General features: G+C 40.3%; 2 protein-coding genes across 3 annotated transcripts in view; both read right to left on the bottom strand.

Annotated features, from left to right (window-relative positions):
* Positions 1-1,365, bottom strand: part of camkk1a (calcium/calmodulin-dependent protein kinase kinase 1, alpha a) — a 105,917-nt gene extending 104,552 nt beyond the window's left edge. Inside the window, exon 1 of one of the 2 annotated variants that reach the window (XM_053618727.1) lies at positions 133-1,365. The gene's annotated coding sequence lies outside the window, so the exon portion shown is untranslated. The remainder of the gene's footprint in view (positions 1-132) is intronic. The other variant, XM_053618729.1, reaches the window with a different exon arrangement.
* Positions 1,366-12,479: 11,114 nt separating this feature from the next.
* Positions 12,480-23,860, bottom strand: part of atp2a3 (ATPase sarcoplasmic/endoplasmic reticulum Ca2+ transporting 3) — an 89,398-nt gene continuing 78,017 nt past the window's right edge. Inside the window, exons 16-21 of the mRNA XM_053618743.1 lie at positions 22,245-22,447; positions 20,695-20,780; positions 20,234-20,367; positions 19,965-20,082; positions 19,694-19,811; positions 12,480-16,296 (exon numbers count right to left, since the gene is read on the bottom strand). Coding sequence (XP_053474718.1) covers positions 16,250-16,296; positions 19,694-19,811; positions 19,965-20,082; positions 20,234-20,367; positions 20,695-20,780; positions 22,245-22,447 — 706 coding nt within the window. The 3' untranslated portion in view covers positions 12,480-16,249. The remainder of the gene's footprint in view (positions 16,297-19,693; positions 19,812-19,964; positions 20,083-20,233; positions 20,368-20,694; positions 20,781-22,244; positions 22,448-23,860) is intronic.

Here is a 23,860-nt window from a genome sequence, read left to right as displayed (position 1 = left end):
TTTATCATATTAAACTAGTTCATTCTGAAGCTCTCTCTCTCTCCATCACTCACACAAACACACACACACACCATCTAGCTTTCTTTCCGTTGTCATGCTGCATTGCAGGGAAAAAAAGTTTCACTCACTCACCAATTTCCAGAAATATTGGCCCCTCTTTCTGTTAATCTTCTAAACCGTAAGGAGTGTGTTCAGTTCGCTGAGCCGACTCCTGATTCGGTTCGCAGCTGCAGCAGAACGCGCGCGTGAACTGATCGATTGAGTCATCCGACTGGACGCTGTGCTTGTGTTGAGCGGTGATCCTCCCTCGCGAGCGTTTCGGTTGTGTTTGTTTTCTCTTCACTCAGGATTCGGTTTCTGACTGCAGATATATATCTTCTCTCTGTCAACTCGCTTCCGCTTCGCGCTGTGCAGCGAGCATTACTTGCCGCCCGCGCTTTCCGCTCCAGCTCTCTGTGTTGAGGCGGTGTGCAGTTTCCGCTTCTCCGCGCGACGCGGTGGAAAGTTGGAGCTCGGTTCAGTGACTGCTAGAGAAGAGTTCGCGAGTACCGAGCGCGTGCACTGCGCGCAATTCAACAGCCCAGTGTGCAACTTCCAAGCTCTGTGAAACATTTTCCCCCTTTTTCTGTTCCCCGCGTCGGGTCCTAAAGCCCGTCCCGTTCTGCTCCTGAGCAGAGTGACATCTAGCTGCAGCCCTGTAGACTAATTATGGGAAAAACCTCAGACCCTGTTTACACTAGTGCGTTCTCGTTTTAAAACGATTTTGCTACGGTTACGCCTGGTGTCTACACTACTCCGGCGTTTTCGACCCTCAAAAACGAAAACTTTCGGAAACACCGAAGACCGCGTTTTAGGCCCGGTTTTACACTAGTGTGTTTAAGTTTTTAAAATGAAAACAATCCTCGTCCACACTGGCGTTGTTCGCCGTGTTTCAGATCTCCGTCCACACTACACGACTGAATACGCGTGTCACATGACCATTCATGCACACCGGGCATGCGCAAATCAGTTTAGCATCCGATCATCATTTCAGGTTCATCAGTGTAGAAAAACACCTAAAGAATAGTGACAACTCGTCATCTGACACAATGTAGCTAATGCTATAGCTATACGTGTGTGCGTTTGAAGTCAGCAGACTGCAGTGTTGAACTTGAGGATGGGTGTCCCGGGCCCTACACCAGTAGAATGTATAAATACTCATTAATTGAGGTTTCCTTGCTGACTTCTTAGAAGGCATGAACTCCATCTAATTGAAAAAAAAAAAAAAAAAAAAGTATGTTGAGGTCAATTTTGCTAACATTAACTGCCCTTGTTTATCCAAGTTAGCCTGTTTGTTGTTGTTGTTGATACCAGGTTAGATTAGCATTTATTCAATTAGCTAAGCAATTCAATTTCTAGCTAAATGTTGCAGACTTAAACAGATTGAATGATGTTTTCAGGCAGAACAGCCTGATTATTTTTTGAAACAGTTTTAGATTACAACATAGAAACATACCATTAACTTCATTTCCTCAGTTAATACATGTAAAAGTAATTTTTTTATATTCGTTTGAGTACGTTCATTTCCTTTTTTTTGATGGAAACTTCCACTTTTAACAGAGTAATATTTGTACATTATCTATACTTTCATGCAAGTATAATCTCGCAGTAACTTGTCCGTCCTTTAAGATCCATTATACTGATAATCAACTGTCATAATACGCTTGACTGCGTACAGTACACACACCTGAACACCTGCCCACCATGCAGTTATGCAGTCAGCCAATCATATAGCAGCAGCCATGTATAAATCATGCAGATACAGGTCAAGAGCTTCAGTTAATGTTCACATCAAATCACAATGGAGAAAAATGCGATCTTGGTGACTTTGACCGTGGCTTGTTTGTTGGTGTCAGACGGGCTATTTTGAGCATTTCAGAAATTGATCAGGTGGAGGAGCCTGTGGCCTCTGTAGCCTCAGATTCCTGTTCTTGGCTAACAGGAGTGGAACCTGATGCAGTCTTCTGTTGTTGTAGGTTATCCGCCTGAAGGTTTGACCTGTTGTGCATTTTGAGATGCTTTTCTTCTCACCATGGTTGTAAAGAGTGGTTATTTGAGTAACGTAGCCTTCCTGTCAGCTCGAACCAGTCTGACCATTCTCTCACTGACTTCTCTCATCAACAAGGCATTTCTGCCCACAGAACTGCCACTCAGTGGATGTTTTTTGCACCATTTACAGCAATGTACCTTGATCCTGCCCTGCAACATACTATTTCGAATCCCACCACCTGATCCACAAAGCATGAATGCAGTTTGGCTGTTTAGGAACAGCCTAATTCATTAGCTAGAACACATGCTAGACCATAGTTTCAGAATTAGTAATAAGAAGGGATGAGGAAACAGACACAATGCAATACAGTGCAGCAACAGTTATACAACTTTAGTTCTAGTAAAACACACAGTCACCTGAAATTTAAACACATCATCCAGAGAAAATGTAGATGCTAGCCAGACTCATAACATTTTTACACATAACGAGAGAACCCCAGAGTAGAAATGTTGGCCAGAGGCTTTCTGCCTTTTTGTCGAGAGCACACACGTGATACACGTCATCACCAGAGACATTATCAGGAGAGGATAAAGACCATGGCTACATAACACCTCTACCTTACTTGCCATTTTTTAACCTAGTTAATTGGGCCTCCAAGGAAGCAGAGCATGTGAATGGGCAGCACAGTGGCGCTTTCACTTGCCCGGTGGCAGCTAATGAATTTATCATTTTTGCACCCCTGAATGAAGTTACAAAACAAGCTTAATTTTTTTTTTTCGAATAATAACAATGACATGCAAATTATTACAATGATGATGTGGGCTGCATCAGAAATAGAAAACAGCTGCCTTGATGCCTCACTGACTGTGCTGGTTTGAAACATAATTTGAAGCCAGTATACTAATGGTATTTATTTTATCTAACCTAAACGTTAGGGTTAAAGTACCATTGGGTAGATGCTCAGGATTATGGGATATGTAGGACAACAAAGGCTACTCAGGTGTCTCAGCTATCATGTCTCAATACTTTCCTGCTTCGAAATACAACTTGAAAAAGCAGCATTTTTTCACATTTCAGACACACACATGCTACATTGAAACTTTACCTAACTATCTAACTTAGCTCATTAGCAATTCACTTCATTCTGCAATTTCTGACTATTTGAATAAATATTAAATACATCATTATTGTACAAATATTATTAGAGCTATATTAAATCTGAATAGACTACCTTTTTTTATAGACAGTGTGTAAAGAAAAAGAAACTCGGGGGCATAATGTTATAGGAAAATGGTCAGTCAATGAGAGCATGGTGTAATGCAGCTCGAAATGAAGCGGAGGTACTTTTACAACCCTAAAGTTGATTATTTTCCAATAACCCCATGCGCAGACGTGTTTTATTCCCCCAATACCGCAACAATTTGCCAATGATTAGAATTTTTCTTAATTAAAGAACACATCATACATTTAATTCATTTAGAGTTAGATTTCATATTGAGGAACGTCCGTGAGACAATATTAGACGCATTTCTATTATTACTTCTATTATAACAGCTGCAAACCCTCGTTCCCTCAACAGCAATTTTCTTTCTCTCTCAGGAAGTCAACAAGAGCAAAGCTGTCCATCCTGAAAACTCCCCATGTTGGAAAACTTAAAGTTACGACTGTTATAAAGCACTGACACTGGAGGCTCCTTCCAAAAAATACTAAATAAATTTCTTCTCACAGAAAACCTCACCCCATCAACAATGTGTGTAGGTTGTTACTATAGAAATGATCATGCATTATGATGCGTTAATATAAACCTGTGATTCGTCTTACAGCTGGAACTATTGTCAAAGCTGCTGTTAGAGAAAATGAATCAATACCTTCTGACCAATTGAGCATCCAACAGCACTGTGGTATAAATCTAATTATTCAGCTGTCTGAAGGCTATGAGGCCTGGCATGTTTTTATTAAATATACACCGAGTTCGAGAAAGAAGCAGAGCAACACAGCAAGGCTAATTTATCTGAAAGGTCAACTAACTGCCCTTACACTACTGGATCACACATTACCAAATCAGTTTATTTGCTCTGAACTACAAGCTAGTGTAGAGTACAATCCCTAGTAGGTCAAGGGTCTATGCAAGATTCTTATGTTATTGTAACGTATCAGAGCTGTTAAGTGCTCGATCATTTGGGATAGAGATTTAATTCAGGTCCATACATTGATGTTTGTCAAGAGCTGCTGTCTGAGGCATTAGCATAAGTATATGCACTCACGAATGCACCACCAGCTTGTTTTTTTTCCCCCTCTTTGTCCTTGCAGGATTCTGTTTTGTTTCGACTCCTGTAAAAGCAAGACAGAGAGACAAAAGATGGAAAACAGGGGAGGGAGGGAGAGAGGGAGAGAGAGAGAGAGAGAGAGAGAAGACTGCATCTTAAAAAAAATCTCAAAATATCATCAGTTCTGTGCTTTTGATGAAAAGCACTCTCAGGTTTAGATCGTCCTGCTGAGGGTTATGGGGTTGTGTAGACCCCAGAGGCTTGGCGCCGAAATGAGATTCCTATGGCTTGTCCTATGGCAATCTGGTGTTCATAGTCATGCTGCAAATCTGTTTCATCCATACACAAGATATCTGCATTGCAGAGAGTGTGCTAGAATGTCATTACCATACTGGAAATGATAATGGACTTCAGTGTGTGGCATTGAAATCCATCCATCCATCCATTTTCAGTACCGCTCATCCTACACAGGGTTGCAGGGAGCCTGGAGCCTATCCAAGGGGACTTGGAGCATGAGGCAGGGGACATCCTGGACGAGGTGCCAACCCATCTTAGGGCACGATCGCACACACATTTACAAAATTTGGAAACACCAATCGGCCTACAACACACGTCTTTGGAATGGGAGAGGAAACTGGAGTACTCAGAGGAAACCCCTGTAGCCCGGGGAGAACATGCAAGCTCATGCAGAGCAGAGGCAGGAATCGAACCCCCCACCCTGGAGGTGCAAGGCAAACGAGCTAACCACTAAGCCACTGTGCCCCCTGGCATCAAAATTTCCAGCTTTAATGCGTTTCCTGATAATCTGTTGATTTTTAACCAAATAGTCACAAGAATATGAATAGATCTGGATTAAACATAGGGACACAAGGTCAGGTTTAGGATATTAAAGTGATTTAATTTAAACTCATAACAGAGGTTTTGAAAAGCTGAAAATAGCTGAGCAATAGCAGGCGATTAATGTAATAAATGTACAGCAGTAAGATCCTGAAAGAGAATGTATGACGGATTGTATATTACTGATCGATGAATGCACTGAATGGATAAATCAACAAATATCTGAAATGAGGACGGAGTTATGAAGAAAACGCTCCAGGGTACTGACGCCGGCTGTGTCGCACATTGCGCGCCTGATTGGATCTCATGAGAACAATCAGTCAGTTTCGCCATCCCTGTAGTCGTGCAGTTGGAGGAAAAGCACAGCAAGCGGAACTAACGACCCCTCAGTGGCACTAACGAGAAGCTACCTTCCGCTCTCTTCCCCATGGGAGCATATCCCAGCAGGCTCTGCAGAAACCCCCAGGGCTGAGTGTGCATGTGTACAGTATGTGTGTATCGTGTGTGTGTGTGTGTGATACAAGAGGATTCATGATACTGCTGACTCAGCATGGCACATTTAAACACTCACAATGAGCACTGTGCGCTAGGCTGAAACTGATACCCGACACTGAGCCGATACTGACATCATCATCGTAACCGAGCAACATTACAGGCGTGATGGTGGGAGGCCGAATACGAAGTTATGTCCTGGGTTCACATGCAAGATTTCAGTTGTGTCAGTCAACATCACACACTTTGGTGAGGTATAATCTACCAGGGTTGGGAAAATATGCCATAACCAATCTGATGCAAATTTAGCATTTCAGGCAAGTCCCAATCAGTCCCAATAACACTCTCTAGTAAGGCTAAATGTACACACTTGTTCAGTTATCCGAGACTTCTATGTAGAACCCCACAATAGATCAGAAACGGCTCCAACTAGAGTCATTTTAGGAAGATAAGAAACCTTATTTTTCCATTAGCTAAAAGGTGCAAAAATTATGTATATATGTGTATAATATAATATATAATATATACACACATACACACACACGTGTGTGTGTGTGTGTGTGTGTGTGTGTGTGTGTGTGTTATTTCTTACTAGTACAATCAACTTGGAAAATGTAAAGAAGAAATGGTATCAGTGCAATTATCATTTGTGGCTGGGAAAACCCATTTTCCAAACTGCAATCTGGTTCAGTGTGCTTGTTTGTGTTTACATGGACCCCCTGTCAGTCTGTTTATAGACTCTCCCCAATACCCCTTCACTCCACCCCCATCTCAGTCTGTTTGAAAAAGAAAACATGGCGGAGTCTGGTAATCGCACAGTAGAGCCAGATACTTTTACTGTGAGTGAAAATTTACACTGTGCTCCCAAAAACACTTAATAACAAGAGACAATGTAAAACTAGAATAAACATCAGTAACACTGTCATGTAATGGGATTGGGTCGGATGCAATTGCAGTTAAAGCTTTTATTAAGAGAGAGGCAGACACATCCAAAACATAAAGCACAAAAATGGTCGAAAAAACAGGCAAAAGGATAGGTGAATGGCAAACAATAATCATTAACCAGGAGGACAGAACAGGATCAAAACCATGGAATCAACGAATGAGGATCAAAGGGTTGGTATAGTTCTGGTGGTCAAACACAGACACACGATACTTAACTACCCTGAACAAAGAAACATGAGGGTTTAAATAAATAGATCAAAGTGGGAAACGAGAACAGCTGAGACATTAGGAAATAACCAGCAGGGGCGGAGACAGGACAGAAACCAAAACAAAACACACCTGTCAAAAGTAAACAAAGTCACTGACAACCCGGAAACGTGCGCTGCTCGGTCCGGTACTCAGTGCGAGGGGAAATCCGTCAAACACTTTTCCAAGATGGAGAAATGTATTAACTAGTGAAGGGGATGAAGTTGGACCCAGAATTAACAATGTTCCTGGATGTGCATCTATAAAATCGATATAAAGCATTTAACTGTTTGAAAGACCTGGCCAGCTTTACCTAACGAATCAAGTAGATACATTTTTATCACTTAGAGAGCTTAGAGGTAAAGTAATACTTTAGATGAACCACTTCACAGAAATGTATGTAATGTTAGCTAACTCCTGTGCAGTAAACGATGCTAACAGTGGACACAGGTAGTGATGGTCAATTGAACAACCCATGGGAGCTCATTGCAAAGAAAAACAGGAGAGAAAAAGTACGCTTGTAGCAGCAGATTTGTATGAGCCAAATTTAATAAGTTCATGCGTTTCTGTTATGGCTGAATGAGGAAAAAGGCCACATCAGTCTGAAATACTAACATCAACACCAATGGAGCTCTGCGGCCCAGCGTAGACTCCAGGGAGGTGGATTTGTGTACATGATCAGAAATGAATGGCATTTAAAAAAAAAACCCAATTCCTCCTCGTTCATCCAGTTAAGTGCCAGATCTCCAATCTTGAATAATCTTGACTAATGTGCTTTTAAGGAAAGCTTGAATCCTCCCCACCACCCCCCCAGTGTACCAAGTATCCAGGCAGTTTATCAACATTTTAAATGCCTGACAGGTGTTCAGATGAAAATAATTGCCAATAACTTAGTAATAAAACATACCCGGTTAATAGCTATCCAGGGAACACTAGGTGTGAGGCAGGAATACACCCTGGATGGGACGATAGTCCATTGCATTGCACCATGCACACAAACACACTCATTCACACCCAGTGGCAATTTATTGTAGCTAATCTACCAAATGGCATGTTTTTGGGAAGTGGAAGGAAAACAGAGAACCCAGAAGATACCCACACAGACAGTAACCTGAGCTCAGGATTGAACTGGGGACCCTAGAGCTGTGAGGCAACAGAACTTTCCAGAATATTAGCCATGTCACTAAGCAGAGGAGAGGTGTATGCTACCTTCTGTCTGATCTGTGAATTAATGTATGCATTCAAACCATGTAATTGAATGGTTTTGATCTCATCACTGCTTATTAAAATGCAAATCTAATCCTGGGTAAGGAATAATGTGCTACTTAAGTTATTTTTCTCCAGGTACTTTCTTATTTTTACTCGTGTCATTATCTGGATGACTTTTACTTGACAAAGGCTAATTTGCTTGATGCTGGGAATTGTATAATTGTAAGTGTATAGTGTCATTAATGTCATTATGTGGTCATTCATTTTGCCTCAGCGAACAGATTAGATATTCTGCAAATGCAACAGTGTCCTATTACATGATTAGGTGATGCCAACCTTTAGTGTGCTCTTGGCCTTCCCTTTTCCACCCTGTGTTCATAACGTGGTATATGTCAGTGCCTGACTTGGCCCCAGTGAGGCGGGTTGAGGAAACCTGCAGTAGGCCACAATACTGTGAGAACAAGGCTACTTTTAAAATCAGAGATGGTGATGAGTCATCCTTCCACATGACTATTATTGTTACAGCTTATCCATTAGCCTAATGCAGGAAGTATGGATCGTTGCCATGAGATAAGAATTGCTCCCTCAACTATCAAACTGTAACTAATTAATTGGCACCGGCACACACATTCAACTGTAATGCAAAAAAAAAGGAATGAGAATTGATGTTTTCACTCCATCAAAGGCTCTATATTAAGTAATAGTGATTCAGTGCATGCCCACTTTCAGCTGTGCATGACTCAGTTCGAGTTTGATGGGCACTTTAACACACTTCTGAGTTTCTGCCACTAGAAGTAACCCTAAATGTCAGTTTCCCTAAATGTTCAACTTTCACATTTCAAACAAATCTAACCAAAAGATATGCACTGCAAGTGAAAGCTTGGGCTTTTATTTTGGACCTGACTCGAGGCAGCTTGTCACAAAGCCGCATCACATACAGTACAAATCAGCAAATGTTGATCTTCATAGTTCTCCTTCACAACTCCATACATGTTAAATTTCATTAAATATTAATGATCCCTTTTGAGTGACCAATGATATAAAAAAATTATGCTATTTGGATATACACCGATCAGCCATCACATTAAAACCCCTGAATGGTGAAGTGAATAACATTGATTTAATAATCACAGTGGCATCTGGCAAGGGGTGGGATATATTAGGCAGCAGGTGAACAGTCAGTTCTCGATGTTGATGTGTTGGAAGCAGGAAAAATTGGCAAGCGTAAGGATCTGAGCGACTTTGACAAGGGCCAAATTGTGATGGCTAGACGACTGGGGCAGGTATCACGCTGCCCCATGCTCATTCTATGAACATTTACAGTGGAGGAAGAGCAGCAGACAGGACGGTAAACGAGAGTTCCAGTTTAGCTTAAAACTACTCTATGGCCACCAAAATCTCCTTTTATAGCAAATAATCACAATTAAATCTGAAACAATTCTGCAAACAAAGGTAAAGTACAAGTACAGCCACTGACTTAATGATTTCTTTTGTAAGTTATATTGCAAAGATTGTAAGAGGATCATAGTGACCTTTTCCCCCCACATAAAGTCTGAGAGAAAAAAAGAGAAGGAAAACATGTCTTCCTTTTTCAATGCCTGATTATTTTTGAGCTAGTTTGAGGTCTTTTGTGTGTTTTTTTGAGTTGTAGCTGGGCCTCTTGATTTAAATTTGTTTGAGGCTATGCTGTTATTAATGTTATTCTGCTCCACCAAAATCAATCTTAATGAGACCTAACCCACCTTCCCATCCTGACTAGATAACTTATTTCATCAATTTTACAAATAGCACTAGCTGGGTCGATATTTTGTGACAAGCCACGAGTAGCCATCCATCCATCCATCCATCCATCTTCTACCGCTTATCCTTTTCAGGGTCACGGGGAACCTGGAGCCTATCCCAGGGAGCATTGGGCACAAGCGGGGTACACCCTGGACAGAGTGCCAGTCCATCACAGGGTACAATCACATACACACTCACACACCCATTCATACACTACGGACACTTTAGACACGCCAATCAGCCTACCATGCATGTCTTTGGACTGGGGGAGGAAACCGGTTTATTGTGCTGTTGAGCTGGTGTAATCTTGCACATCAGCATAATTATTAAACTGCCACTTTATAAATTAATAGCCATTAATGATTCCTAAGGTCTGGTTTGAGCGTTTCAGAAAATGCTGAGCTCCTGGGGATTTTTATGCTCAAGAGCGTTTAGAGTTTACACAGTGTGGTGAGTTGCAGTTGTGGTGGTGGAAACACCCTGTTGATGAAGGAGATCAGATCTCCCTCTCTCCTTTCGCCGAGCCCCACACGAATTTATGGAGATACTAGAGACCCAGATCCTTCTGCCTCTGGATGGAGCTCAGATCTTCTCTAATTCCAGACTGCTGGGACTACGGCTGCTCCTAAGGCCATACAGACTTCATATAAATCCATAATGAACTTTTTCACACTAACTGTTGCTACCCAGATGAGGATGGGTTCCCTTCTGAGTCGGGTTCCTCTCAAGGTTTCTTCCTCTTAAAACATCTCAGGGAGTTTTTCCTTGCCACCGTCGCCACTCAGTGGCTTGCTCAGTTGGGATAAATTCACACCTTTAATATCTATATACCATGTTGATATTTCTGTAAAGCTGCTTTGAGACAATGTCTATTGTAAAAAGCGCTATACAAATAAAACTGAATTGAATTGAATCAGATGAGAATGACCAGATTGGTGCTAGCTGACAGGAAGGATATAGTAACTCAACTAATCACTCTTTTCAACCGTGCTGAGCAGAAAAGCATCTCAGAACACACAACAGATGAGCCAGATGAGCTGCAACAGCAGAAGACCGCATCAGGTTCCAGTCCTTTCAGCCAAGAACAGGAAACTGAGGCTACAGTGGACACCGGCTCACTCAAACTGGACTTAGTGGAAACTTTATTTTAGTTAATAAAGTACCAGTATATAATGTGTTGTGCAGTACCTGGCATCACTCAAGGTCAACACAATTAACCTGATGTGTTTATACCTCGTTATTGTGAATCTATTGGCCGTTCTTCCAACACTCATTTCTACAATCACAGCAGTTTATATAAGCTGCTAAATAAATTGGTAATCATATCACTAAATTACTGTGCAACACTCAGCATATAAAGGTCAAGAACATAATTTACCTGAGGTTATTGACAAGTTTTCCTAGACATGCAGTGTCAGAATATATATAAATGACATACCAAAAGATGTGCATTATTGGACTTGTGCTTGATCATTTACTTCATGTAGGTTTTTTTTTTTTATTATTAGATCAGAATGATGGATTATAATACGGTGCAATTTCATAATTACAGTGATGTGCAATCTCACACCAGGTCAGCAAGATGTCTTGAAGCTTACTAGCATGTTTAATCTCATGTTTCTAAATCTAGTGCTTAGCGCAAGTGAGTTGAGGGTTTTTTTTTTTTTTTTTTTTGCTAGACCTCTATACGTGTGTTGCGATGAGATAATAATGATTGGTGTACCTCGTACCTCCAGGGTTGGGGGTTTGACTCCCACCTCCACCCTGTGTGTGCGGCGATTGCATGTTCTCCCTGTCCTTCTGGGGTTTCCTCCAGGTACTATGGTTTCCTCCTCCAGTCCAAAGACATGCGTTGTAGGCTGATCGGCATTTCCAAATTGTCTGTAGTGTGTAAATGTGTGCTCGATTGGCCTTGTGCCCGGAGTCCCCTGGGATAGGCTCCAGGCTCCAGGCTCCCCCGTGACCCTGTGTAGGATAAGCAGTACAGAAAATGGATAGAAGGATGGATGGAGGTATGGGTGCTCACTGCAAGACTGAACCATTCTCTGTGGCCGTTCTGCCCAAATTGGTTACTACAGTCCATCAAAAAGCGATTAGCACTGAAAAGATAAATATCGAATAATAACAACAGAAAATACAAGGTTGCAAATAGAAATCCCGCTCATGTCTACCGGTTCCAAACGCAAACTATTTTACTATTTACAATGGAAAATGAAGGCACGTCTTAACAAGGGTGAACGTGTAGAGAATATTTAGGTCACCACCTACTCACAAACACTCATTTTCTTCACCAAACACAAATGATGTGCTGCTTGTGATCGGTGTAAAACCTCCGATTATGGAGGATTTCTTTCCATCACGTCAACATTCAGCTCACTTCCATCATCTATCACGTGTAACCGCACAGCAAAATATTAATAACAAAATTGCCTTGAAATGCTAATCTGTCAAACGGTATCTCTAAAAACTGAATTATTCTTTGGACATAGTATCAAACATGATGTGCTGAACATTAATCTAGAACAGCACTACTCCGCCATCTGGTGGTTACTAATAGTTATTACAAAATCAAAACGATATCAAAAAGATGATTATTATTTATTTATTTTTAAATGTGATTAACAGTAAAAGTAATGAGTAAAGCCTCCACAGCACAAAAAAAACACCTTAAATAAATAACAAGATAAATAATCTTTATTATTTCCAGGTCTTTTCATATATATAAAATTATTTATGCACAATCAATATTACCAATGCAATGCAGAAATGCTGTGCTCAGTAGTGGGTACAAGGCTCCAGATGCTGCCAGGTAAAGCTTGACAATTTATCAGTTAACACACAGACAGACATCTATATGATGTCTTTGTCTTTACAACAGCCAAAAAAACAAACAAACAAACAAAAAAAAACCTCAGAACTGTCACCATTTACAGCAGGAAATCTGGTGAATGAATAATTAACCAGCATCAACCGATGTATAAAATATGAATAAATTAGATGATGTCGTTTTCCTCTGAAAAACATGTACAAGGATGCACAATTACAATCCCGGGCCTCTGGAGCCGCTGTACCCACACAGAAGCCCTTCAAAAAGCCGTACACGTTAAAAACTTCATTACCCAGCATTTAACATTGGCCTGTTTGTGTAAACCAGAATTTCATCTCAAATCAGCCCCTGCTCATGCCTCCCAGTCTTCCACAAGTGGTTCTTTATTAACTCTCTATCTTGGTGCATTGCTTGAGCTTACTGTATATTAGATGTTGTACCATTTTAGTTTGAATACAAATCAATTATTTTTATTTTTTTTAGGGTCGAAGTGAACAGGGGCTGAATGGATCTGGTGGGGGAAAAAAAAATAATCATTTCTTAGCTATTCTCAAACCAACTTATTGTGTAGAAAAAAAAAAAATCCTCAAATATTATTAGCATGATTCTTAACTTTATTTTACAACATTTCAAGCACAAAATAAGTAAGTAAAAGATCTCCATCAACCTTTAAAAGCAAACTATTAATAAGCAAACTCTGCTATAAACAAACAGAACAAGATCCCCTGATGCCACGTCCTTGAAGAAAAACAACAATCATTCGTTTCTTTTGCTGCTGGTAAATAGGTTAATTTTTTTTTTTTTTTAAACTTAAATATTACATACTGTATAGGTTATTAATTACAGTAACAAGGTTCCATGCAATCTTTTTTCTCCTGTACAGATTGGAAAGAGATCAGTAGTAATTAGCGAGGCTGTACAAGCCCACGGTTTCTGTTGCTTGGACTGCCAGTGGTTTGTGTAGCCACAGTGAGGGGACGAGGCCTTATTGCCGTTATGTCAGTATGTTGGGCTTCGAGTCCTACAGTCCGCTTATTCCCAATCAAACAGATGTACAACGCAAACCGACCACTCTGTAGATGAAACCCGATGTTTGTGTTTCTCGTAAAGTTCAAACCGGTATGATCGGCGATATATTACACACAGAGCTAAAAAGACTGCCGTCGTTAAGACTTTTGTTTTGTTTTGTTTATTTAAATAAAATGGCGGCCAACACACTGTAGGCTATACTTTTCACATAAGCACATCTGTCACAATGAGAAGTGCATCAAGACTTGGACAGATATTACATTACATCTCCCAATATCTAGATTATCAAGGTCAACATAGTGGCACATAGGCAATGGAAGTAGCTGCTCTGCTAGATCCCTGCACACACACACACGCACACACACGCACACACACACACAGGCCCATGATAAACAGATAACGAGAGTGTTACCCCTTGAACAGCAAAATGGACACGCTAAAGAAACCACCTGGGTTCTTTCAGTCAAATACATTATTATTATTATTATTATTATTATTATTATTATTATTGATATTCATTAAAACAACAACATGTAGCTAGGTTGGAGAAGCACTGGAGGAGGTGGCGAGTCCGTCAACTATAAAACTCCAGAGATTTTTAGATGATGAAAACTTCTGTCTGAACGGAACTTAAGGTTGAAATGGGAACGAAAAGGACACCAGTAGAAGCAAACCAGTTTAAAATAAAAAGAAAGACAAATAAAAGCAGTTTCGCATTCATAAGGAAGTGAACATACATTCATAAGGATTCACCTTGCTCAGTAATATTTAAATGTGTGTTTCTGTCTCTCTCTCTCTCTCTCAGTGTGTGTGTGTGTGTGTGTGTGTGTGTGTGTATGTTAAAAGCAAAGAGGCACCCTCTCCTCCCGTATGTGTGTATCCTTATCCTAGCATAAAAAGCTTCAGGCATGTTTATACATGCTGAGGTTTTCTTGCAGATTATATTTTACACAGAGCTGCGCTATTTTCTGAAATTTCTTTACATCTCTACGTCCCTTTTTCTCTCGCTCACTCAAAGGAATCCGCGCAAACCATCCTTTTCTTTGGAAACGGGTTTGCTGGCAGCTCCTGGTGACTAGTGTTCCGGTGAAATTTGTATAAAATGTGAAACGAGAGAAGGAGTCTGTTAGAGAGCCTGTTCAGAGCACTTCAGAGTTAGACGATTTACGCGTGTCGAATAAAGAGCCGTGGGTGAATCAGCTAAACGGCTTTCGGGACATTTCGGGGGTAAGAAAACAAGCAAACAATGAAGTGTTTGTGTGTAAACAACAACAACTTGGGCCTAAAGATTCCACTCGAGCTGCTCATCTGTAAAATGTTGTAAAACCACAGCTGGGAGCCTCGAACTAAAAAGCTTCAGTACAATTTCGAGGCTTTGAAGTTTTTAAAAAAACAAAAAAAAAAAAAAAAAAAAAAAAAAAGAAGAAGAAGGAAAAAAAAGGCACATTTCCACCAAAGGATCATTTTCAGGTACCCAGAAATGTTTGTAAGTGGCAATAGGCGTCCAGGAACTTTTAGAGCATCTCTACCTGAGAGAACATTTTCAGGAACTCTGGGATCTTCCCACCAGATCCATGAACTTTTTTAACTCCTGCTTGACCTTGGGTACTTTTTGTGCTATTGGGGTGGGACTTGCCATGTTGACTGGTGCTTATTGGTCAATTGCAATCTTCACAGAATTGTTCAAAGAAATAAATCACAGAAAAGTGATTATTTTAACACTTATTTTATATCCAAAATGACACAGAACTGGAAATTCTTTTGTGACCAAAAAAAAAAGTGAAATTGCGTTTAAAAGCTACAGGAATCGTTCATATTCACACGATAACGTAAAATTTAAAAACAGACACTGCAGCTTCAATAACTTCGGCGTAAATGCCGAGGTGTTTTGACCTCGGTGGAAATGCGCCTTAAACAATAAATGTACATGGTGCAAGACTATAGGTGACTGGTCAATTAAACTGGCCTTGCATCCGTCCCTGCGCACACGCACACACACACACACACACACACACACACACACACGGAGCTGTCCAGATGGTGTTTCTCTTCCTGCACCTCCCACGGCCCTGTGATGGAAAGAACCGTCCATCTGCGGCTAGAATGTGATCCGACATCTTAATTCCGCAAGCAAAACACAACATGACCTTTAAACTTTGTCCTTTTCCTCTGCACTCCCAGTTCTAGCTCCGGTTATTGCACTAATATCTACTGCATGGAAGCCAAGAAGCCAAATAAGTCCCTAAAGAACTTTCACGGTTTATCACGCAACATTTTGTTATGGAGGCCAGGCTTGTGCTGTTACACAACACACACTCACACAGGCGCACACGCACACACACACACACTCACTCGATCACACTCAGACACACTCGCACTCAGACACAGCCCAGATTGTTTCTAGTGGTGACCGGGCCTGCAGTTAGGATGATTTCGAGAAGAAAGGCAGGAGTGTGTGCAGTCACAACAGGAGTGTGTGAGCTCTGCCTGATGTATTACAAAAGGGAAACGGGGTGTGGGGGGGCTTATGAGCGTGAGTGTATGTGCGTGTGTCCAAGTGTGTGCGCTGGAGCAGGACGAGTCGTCCTAGAATTTCAGCTGCCGACTCTTCCTGTACCTCGTCTCCTCTTCACCTAGAGAGCAAACACAATAGAAGAGAAATAATGCTTGAATATGCAGCGAGAGAGAACGAAACACACAGACAGCATGAGAGAAAAGAGAAAACAAAACAAAAAGAAAGTAACAGAAAGTAAACAAGAGAGAGAGAGAGAGAGAGAGAGAGAGAGAGAGAGAGAGAGAGAGTAGCTGAGTATGTATTGGTAAGGATCCAGGAGTTTATTCTAAATTCATACACTGCAGGATTTCTAGCCTGACTCTTATCTATCATTTGGCCTTTCTGACAAATATCAAACAGAAAAGTCTTGACAGGGTTTACAAGTCAATCTTAAGCCCTTTGTGTCCCATTCTGCATACGGTGCCTAGCAAATCCAAGATTTTACTAATAATTCCAAAAGGGTTCATTTGAGTCATTAAGTGCCTCTGTGCGCTAGATGGTATAAATGGGCTCGCAGGGTTAAGCTCCTCCTGTTTGAAGGAAAACATTCAAAATAAGGTAAAACATTTTTTTTTTTTACATCCACACCATCTAACTTTCTGTTAACATATGGCTTAAACAATTGAATGTGCATAGATACACTACCGGTCGAAAGTTTGGAGACACTCGACTGAAATGTTTCTCACGATCTTAAAAACCTTTTGATCTGAAGGTGTATGATTAGATGTTTGAAATGGGTGTATAAAATAATATAACTGTGCCAACGTATTCATTTCTTTCATTAGAAAACTAACATTTTATTTACAATATTTTTTTTTTTGAAAACGGACGACTCGGAGCGAAATATTCTGAAAAGCAGCCAGTAAGTGTGCAGCGTGGGTGGGAACTCCTTTAATACTGTTTAAAAAGCATCTCAGGGGAATTCCTCATGAAACTGGCTGAGAAAATGCCAAGAATACATTTCTGGAATTTCTAGGCGAAAAGTGTGTCTACTTTGAAGATACTAAATGAATTTTGAATTTTATTCAATCTGGAATTATTCCAGAGTTTTTATGTTTTTATTATTATTATAAAATGTGGAAAAAATAAAAATAAAGAATGTGTGTGTCTAAACTTTTGACCGGTAGTGTATACATGTATATGTGTAAACACAAAATACAGTTTTTAAATGATAATATTATTTATTGATGCAAAAAAAGTTATCCAATCACAACTGGGCCTGTGTGGAAAATGTATTTGCCCCCATAGTTACTAATTCCCCAAATCTATGAAACTGCAAACCCTGTTCAATCAAATAAACACTTAAATAGAACTTTTTCAACAGCATGATGTTGGTTAAAAGGTCTTACCCAGTAACACACTACAAAATTGAAAGAAATTCCAGAAATGTTGAGGAAGAAGGTGAAATAAATCAGTCTGAGAAGAGTTACAAAAGCTATTTCAAAAGCTCTGGGACTCCAAAGAACCACAGTGAGAGCCATTATCTCCAAATGGAAAAACTCGGCACAGTAGTGACCCTTCCCAGAAGTGGGCGACCTTCCAAAATTCCTCCAAGAGCACAGCAACTACTCATCCAGGAAGTCAAAAAAGAGTTAAGGACAACATCGAAGAAACTACAGGCGTCTCTTGCATCAATAAAGGTCACTGTTCATGACTATCTGGCAAAAGACACTGGCAAAAACAGCATCCATGAAAGAGTGTTGAGGTGAAAACCACTGCTAACCCAGAACAACATTAAGGCTCCTCTGAATTTTGACAAAACACACCTTGATCCTCAAACCTTTTGGGAGAATGATCTGTGGATTGAGGAGTTGAAAGTGGAACTGTTTGGAAGACGGGGTCCTGTTACATCTGGCGTAAACCAAACACACAATTCCACAAAAAGAACATCATACATACAGTCAAGCATGGTGGTGGAAGTGTGGTGTGGGGATGCTCTGCTGCTTCAGGGCCTGGGCAACTTGCAATAATTGAGGGAAACATGAATTCTGCTCTCTACCAGAAAATCCTAAAGAAGAATGTCTGGTCTTCAGTCTGTAAGTTGAAACTCAAGCGCAACTGGATGATGCAGCAAGACAATGATCCAAAGCAGAGGAGTAAATCCTAGTCCTAGAAGTAAGTGAAAGACTGATCTCCAGTTATCGGAAACGTTTGGTTGCAGTTATAGCTGCTAAAGATGGCACAACCCTTTACACAATTAGTTTTTTACATGGGTGATGGGTGTTGGATAACTTTTTTTGCCTCAAAAAAAAACCAATCAAAAAAAATACTGTATTGTGTGTTTACTCAGGTTGCCTTTGTTTTATGTTGTATTTCATTTGAAGATCTAGATTTTCTGGGCTTTCTCAGACACATTCAGAGAACGTGATTGAGAAGGCTCATGTGAAGTAGAATAGCAGGGGTAATAAACATGAATGAGGTGGATTACTTTCTAAATCGCTATTTTGACTTTGGTCACCTGCCAAAATCGACCCGATTATCAGCAAGTCAACCAGTGAATAATAAGAATGCTCCTGAATCACGGAGATTCACATTAAAATATTTTTTGTGTGCACAATGTAGTGAAACTTGTGCATAATTAAATTTACTATGACATTTTCATTTAATATGGTCACGAAATCATAACACACACTTCACTTCATTAGTCCTCCTAATTTGTTGCTTCTTGAGTTAATTAATTGCCACGGTTTCATTCATTTGTGCTCTCGTCTTCAGAAAATGTCAAGCTCAGCCGCAATTATGAAAGAAAAACATCCCAAACATATGCGCAGTATACAGTAGAGACATCTTATAAGTTAATAATGCCATGGGAGGCAATGGCATTGTGATGTGTCTCAATATGCCTCTATAACAAGCCCATGCCAAAGAGATGTTTCATTTAAAAGATTCATCTACAGCAAAGACTTCCAAACTACTAATCAATAAAATCAATAAAAATCGATTATGGAAATCGTTGTCAACGAATCTGATTATCGATTAGTTGGTCTGTATACGGTACATTTACTCATTACATTACTTCTGTTCCAAAAACACGCTTCGGAGTGTAAATACTAAAGTTGTGTCCCAAATGACGCATTATACACTTACACAACTGTCTAGTGCAATGTTTCTCAACGTTGGGGGGGGGGGGGGGGTCGGGACCACGGACCCCTAGTGGTCAGTGGTGTAATTGCAGGGGGTCTTAAAAATATTTAAATTGCACACACACACACACATACACACACATATATATATATATATATATATATATATATATATATATATATATATATATATATATATATATATATATATATATATATATATATACACACACACACACACACACACACATACACACACACATATATACATAAATTAATCTTATCTAAGCTTGGTGTTATTGCATGATCTAATCTAAGCTTCTCGTTATCCAGTAAAATGACCATAAATGGATTGCCAGAAGATTACACAATGTCCGTGCAAATGTAAGGCACCTTCTAAATGGTGTCGGGAGATGTACTTGAGCGCCTCGTCCAAGAGGATGACCGGGAAGGAGATCTTGAGGACGACGAGCCACTGGGAGAAGCAGAGAGGAGTGACCTGAAATATCAGCTGGAAGAGAGGAGGAGGAGGACAGATAGGGAAAAGGCAGAATGAATTAGAACAAGACCAATAGTCTGGTGTAGTTCTACCTCAATGTATGTCTCTTTAAATGAAAGAAAGACAGGCTGACAGAACAAGTGCGTATCTGCACTGTACACTTACTGGTAGCGGCTCCACATACAATATGAGAAAATGGAGAGACAGTGAGAGTAAGATGGCTCCCAAAAGCCAGATATTAACCCATGGAGGCATCCTCAGCAGAGACTGGTTTTCTGAAAGACTGAAAGGAGGCATACACATAAACTAGTCTGTTGTATCTCTAAATAAATATTTTAATAAAGGTAATTGAATAACAATGGCAGTTTAGCTTTAATTCGCTGTACCACAGGTTAAACGGTTTCCTTAGTTAGGTCTATGGCAATATTCCCCACCTGTTCAGTGCGTTAAACATCTCTATAGTGACGAGCACAGAGAGGGCCATGGTGGTGGGATAGCGGGACTCAAACACTTCACAGTTGATGCCCTCGAACATGGGATTATCCTCAGTACACTGCATGAAGTGACGCTGCACAGAAACACACACCACAGGAGCGGTGATGTAAGGCTTCATAATGATAACTGAGATATCAGTGTGATGTTCCACACAAGTCCTGGGTCAATCTTTTCTCTAGACCAGAAACTACTAGAGACTCGAGTTTACCACACTATACTAAACAACTATAAACTGATCTAATAAAAGACAACTAAAATATAATGACTAAATGGAACTGAATTAACTCACTAAACTGAACTGGTATGATTATTTGAATGGTCAATCATGATGATGAGTTTGCTCTCAATGAGCTATTTTGTTTAACAATGTATTTAATTAAAGTTTATCAAATGAACTCACCAGCTGGTGGAAAGACACCTGTGGGCCATGCTCATCATACAGGTACCACCAGGTGGCAGCACTAACTGTTCCCAGTCCCACATACCCTGAACAAGAAACCAACAGGAAAGTGATGAAACACAGGGGCAACTCTCATTCATCAGACGAACAAAATGTCCATGTTAGCGCGCGCTTTTGTAATGCCACTTAATAAAACAGGACTAATTAGATTAACTTGTCTCGTGGAAACTCTACAACGTTAAAAGTAACTATAAATGATTTAAGTCACAATGTGACATTCTTTAATGAATTTACTTTGTAATCACTGTGGTATAAAAGCACTAAAACACTTCAGGATGCTGTTATAGGAAAGAATAAAACACAACAGCATCTGCTGTGGATTACAGTAAAACCCCGGTATCTGCTGTTTAAGTTATCGCAGTTAAATAAAAAATTCCAGAAATACGGTCAACATTCATTATTTAATTTGTGTGCCGTTCTGAGTAACGTGATGACATCTTGTGCGGACCTGCCCAGGACGTTTATCGTCCCTTTGTCCAGCGTAGAAGAAGGATGAGTACAGAACTATAAATATTTTACAGTTGTTCTATTTTATTATTAGTTATTGCTGTTAATGTCTTATTGTGCCTAATTTATAAATGAAACCATCATAGGTATGTACAGTACAGTATACAGTGTTATTCACAATTTCAGGCATCCGCTGGGGGGCTTGGAGCATATCCCTTGTGGATAATAATGAGTCTTTATTGATCACATATACAGCACAGTGAAATTCTTTTCTTCGCATACCCGAGCATGTGTGAGGAAGTTGGGGTCAGAGTGCAGGGTCAGCCATGATACAGCGCCCCTGGAGCAGAGAGGATTAAGGGCCTTGCTCGCTCGGCAGCGCCAGGGCTTGAACCCCCGATCTTCCGATCAGTAACCCAGAGCCTTAACCGCCAAGCCACCACTGCCCCAATACGGTATAAGGATACGGGGGTCCTACTGCATTTTCCTATCATGCCGATGTGTTTTTATTCTTTACATAAGTTCATATTTCAAAGCCACAAACTAAGTGGCCATGAATCATTATGCTGTATAACCTGAACCCACACATGAATACGTTTTGGGAATGTCATACAGACATACATATCGTACCAGTTAAATATTTGGTCTACTAAAGTCTACTCATGTTGAGAATTTGCTAAAAGCACAGGTTCCTAACACTGGTCCTTGAATACACCTATACATTTTAGTGTTTTCCCTGAGTAAAACTGAGCATGTTTGAGCTGGAAGAATGCGAGTGAAAATGTGCAGGACAGAAGGTATTCCAGGACCAGGATTGGAAACCTGTGACTCAGGCATGTCTTTATGCGTGTTTCATGATGCATAGCAGTCCAACGGATTTCTCCGTCTCACTCACAGGCTTACTATAATCATTTGTGGCCACACCTTATGAAACAGTAACCACCATGTCACTTCACAGGCTTGTACAACATAACAATCCAATTATCTTTTTACACATGAGCGTATTAGTCTGTAAGAACAATGTACACAACAGCTCATCTCACCTCCGATGGCGAGGTATCTGAAGAAAAGCCAGCCGGAGATTAGTGACTCTTTGGGGTTGCGAGGAGGCTTCACCATGATGTCCAGGTCAGGGGGGTTGAAGCCCAGCGCTGTGGCAGGCAGACCGTCTGTTACTAGATTCACCCACAGCAGCTGCACGGGGATCAGAGCCTCAGGAAGACCCAGGATGGCAGTCAGGAAGATGCTGGAAGGGAAAAAAAGACAACAGAGTGAAGGTGAATGTTAGTGGAAAAAAAAAGTGTGCACACAAATCAGACTGTGTATGAATAAGTATATGCAGATTTCTACACATATACAAGTCTAATATATTCTCTCCAAATGTATAAAAATGAGCACAATGGATATATACTAGATTTACTGTATTTAATGTATAAAGTTCAGCTTTTTGACTTACAAAATACACAAATATGATTTAGGCTTATTAAATTCACACTAGCAGGTAATAAGTAGCTCGTGTGGTCTATAGTTTCAGTATTGTATTGTTGTCGTTTGTGTGTGTGCACGTTTTTGAGGAGAGCTTGTAAGAGCCAAAATGTAAATGCCAACTAATGCTATGTAAAGTCTAACTAAACACAAATTAAATTATGCAATAATCACTGTCAATAAATCAATAAATAAAATGTAAAATAAATACTAATAATTTGTATGATTTAAAAAGTTTTTTTTTATTGAAAGTACATCGTACCTCAGGGAAACTGGCGTGTGTTTCTGTGGGTGGGATAAAAGCTCTATCGTCTCCAGTGAATAAACACAATGGTGCATGATTGCTTAATGTATTAAAGGTATATGATGCTTTTTAATGGTTTCCTTTTCCTTTAGAGTGTAATGTATCGGTTTGTGCATGTATAATATCTGCAAAGTTGCAAAGCTATTGTGTCGAACAAAGGGATTTATTCTATCTAACAGACAACACTGCTCCAGACCTGCCTAAAATGCCTCGATCGAAGTCCAGATAGTACTTCCGCAAAATTGTGTCACAATTTGAAAAATTAGCATAATCCCGCCCAAAGGCAGCGCGTGAAGAAAGGCGAGGCTTCAGTGAATTGTGTTGGCGGTATGTCGTGGAAACGCTGCGTGTTTTCGATGCGAAAGCAAAAACCCTTTGATTGGTCTTCTGAAAACGGACAGTATTAGGAATCGGTGGTTAACATTTATTTATAACGCTGTTCCTGAGCAGTTCAACCCAAAAGTTTGCTTGTGCACAGTGCAAAGACAGCTTCCTGAACCTGGGAGGGTACAACGCGAGCTATACACGAAGGCTACTCCTGGAAAATGGGGCGATTCCCACTTTGCTCGGATAATCTCGCGCTTCTGAATCAGCCTGTACGTGTTTATTTTATAAGGTAACTGCTATTGACTGTTAAATGTGGCATTTTGTGTTGTGGCCCAGGGCCCAGTTGTAGACCTCTGCTAACATGCTAGCTAAAGTTATTGTTGAAGTAGTTTTGAAATTCAGCTTTTGGGACTTTTTACCTATAAACGTGCAGAGTAACGCATATTGTTTGTTGTTCTTACGATCTTCACAAGTGATCAAGCGCATTAAGTTCAGGACATAAACTTGTTTCAGTGAGACAAAATAAACCATTATAACATCGTC

This window comes from Ictalurus furcatus, chromosome 28, assembly GCF_023375685.1.
Source record: "Ictalurus furcatus strain D&B chromosome 28, Billie_1.0, whole genome shotgun sequence".
Lineage (NCBI taxonomy): Eukaryota > Metazoa > Chordata > Actinopteri > Siluriformes > Ictaluridae > Ictalurus > Ictalurus furcatus.
This window is presented reverse-complemented; position numbering and strand designations above follow the sequence as displayed.